This window comes from Dendroctonus ponderosae, unplaced genomic scaffold (genome assembly GCF_020466585.1).
Source record: "Dendroctonus ponderosae isolate FM_Combo_2020 unplaced genomic scaffold, Dpon_F_20191213v2 Dpon_F_20191213_1304, whole genome shotgun sequence".
NCBI lineage: Eukaryota > Metazoa > Arthropoda > Insecta > Coleoptera > Curculionidae > Dendroctonus > Dendroctonus ponderosae.
The window spans coordinates 1-2457 of record NW_026017430.1 but is presented as its reverse complement, the minus strand read 5'-3'; the positions used below and the strand labels follow the sequence as shown (position 1 = coordinate 2457).

The following is a 2457-nucleotide window of genomic DNA, read 5'->3' as shown; positions in this document are numbered from 1 at the left end:
GGTCTATAGCGTCGCTTGCCTATCCCGATTATGACGTAGCAAGTCATATCAACTAAGGGTCTCGTGTTTATTTTGTAGTTTTCGCAGCTTTGTTTTATTATTCAAGTTAATGTGATTATCATTATTTTATTGATTATTTTTATCTTGCATAATGGAAAATAGTGACATGTATGGATCACAAAATAAGAGCTGTTTTGTGCCAGGATGCAAGAATACCTCAATAAGTGCTCCAAACAAACTCTTTCTAACCGTTCCCCATGATTATGCACGTAAAGTTTTATGGTTCAAAGCAGCTAGACGTGATGTTCCTAAATGAAAATCAATGTTTTTTGTTGCGAGGATCATTTTAATGAAAGTACGAACAAAAAGCTAATGATAAGGCAGACAGAATATGCCTTAGATCGTACTTTGTGTTCTGGGCAAGTTCTACCTTGTCCATTGCACAAAGAACCCTCGCGTTTCAATTCCACATATCCGATATCACCATATTGTTCTCGTAATGCCTAAAATACAAATTTGCCAGTTCATTTTACTCTTAAAGCAGCCAGGTGTATAGGTTAGGTTAAGGTGAATAAGTGAAAATCTATATATTATTTACCTAAATTAAACCAATACACACAGATTAGTATATTAAGGAGAGCTGCTGCTTTGACACCCTTAAATTCGGCTGAATCAAAGCGTTCGTCTTTTTTTAAAATTCGGTAACCATAAAAATATGTACACATGGTAAATTGTTTGTTGACGCTTTAAGGAATCCTTCTGAGGCCATTTTTTTGTTTAACACAAACTATAAATTATTTAAAGCCACAAAACCATTAATGAAAAACTAAACACTATGCACAGAACGTAAACAATCCGCCATTTATATGACCAGATACGTCACAACAATAGGATTGCGTTTTGGAGATTCATGAAAAATTTGAATTCTACCCGAATTTGTTTATTAAATATTTAACAAAACAGCAATAGATCGACAGTATAAACGTATTTAATCTTCATATATATATATATATATTACCATAGATTAAGGTTCAGTTTGTAGGAATTTTTGATACAATGAAAACACCCTACCCTGTTGCCTCCGCTTAACGCATTTCCATTAGTTATTGTGATATTTGTTTATAATAATGTATTGCGCCGTATCACTGGGGATGTGTCAAGTGCACCCACTTCAACTCACTTCCCCAGTGTCTTCTCAGGTGCAAAGCTTCTCGCGCTCAGGCTGTCTAGATTTAGATCCGCACTCCAACTCAAACACAGTGTAACACTATGAATAAACGACCGTTTCAACACAGCTCAGCGTTTTGATTGATTTGCAGACGCTTTCTGTGAGGAAAACCGAACTAACACCAGCCTCCAAAGCGCAACCTCCTTTATCTTTGCCTCTTTAAGATCGCACTATTTCTCTTCCTTAGAGCCCCCGTCATTATGTGGTGACCGACACCTACCCAGACCGTAGGCAAAGACAAGCCGAAGAAGTCTACTCCTACTCTTACAGCTCAAACGCTGACTCTTCCAACCGCTATGGTGACCTTAACTCTCGTCCTCAAGTCCGCTCTTCCAGCACGGTCGAAAGTGTGACTCGCACCTCCACTGGAGGGCCCGGAGGGCACACTTACACCTCCGAAAGGTCTTCGCGTAGCCGTGGAGATGGACCTGGAGGCTACCATTCCAGCTACAGCTCTACCAGCACTGGGAACTTGCCTGGAGGCACTTCTTATCGTCATTGGTCTTATCGCGTCTAATTTAGTTCCTTTTTGGAAATTTGCCCCAAATAACACTCTATTGTCTCTAATTTTTAACTAGTCTGCCTCAAAATTGATTAATAAACTAGATGGAAAGTCTTCAATTAGTGTAGGCAAATCGATTTATTTTTGTATATTAGCTGTACTCCCACTTGTTTTGTATTTTCCGAATAAACTCCATTTAAACCCGATTTGAGTTTGATTTAAGCGTAGGCCCTCCCATGGAATCCTAAGCCCCAGTGCCTGGTCCTCTTCTACTAACCAACTGTGTGTGTTTTTTTCTGTTTGTTTTCTTCAACTTTGAGTAATACTCTTCTTATTTCCCGTTTTTGTCTTATGGTATCGGCAATTTTTGTAGTACATTTTTGTATAGATTTTTGTGTATACATCACTAACTGTTCCTTTCTTTTGTTTCCTATGGGGTTCCCTCGTGCAGTATGAGCCTTCCCGTCAAGTGAGAATTCTTCCGGGTTTGGGAAAGGTAAGTTTTAGATTAATTTTTTTTTCTTTTATTACTTTAATTATATCTAAAATACCAATATTTCATTTTGTTTAAATATTTCTTTTTCAACGTTACACCGACAAATTTGGAGTCACTCTTGACCTGAATAAATGCTGATTGCTGTTAGCGATCCTCTTTCTGTTCATTCTTTCTTTGGTTGGTGCGTGTTTTTCAAAATTTTCAAGAGTGAAACTAGACAAATTAATGTCC

General features: G+C 37.8%; 1 protein-coding gene across 1 annotated transcript; it reads left to right on the top strand.

The window, feature by feature from the left end:
• Positions 1 to 1415: 1415 nt before the first annotated feature.
• On the top strand, positions 1416 to 1936 carry LOC125503188 (protein anoxia up-regulated-like; the record flags this gene model as incomplete). The annotated part of the gene is given in 1 exon segment (XM_048663195.1): positions 1416 to 1936. A coding segment is annotated over 1 exon segment (330 nt), but the record flags the coding sequence as incomplete, so codon positions are not given.
• Positions 1937 to 2457: the final 521 nt, after the last annotated feature.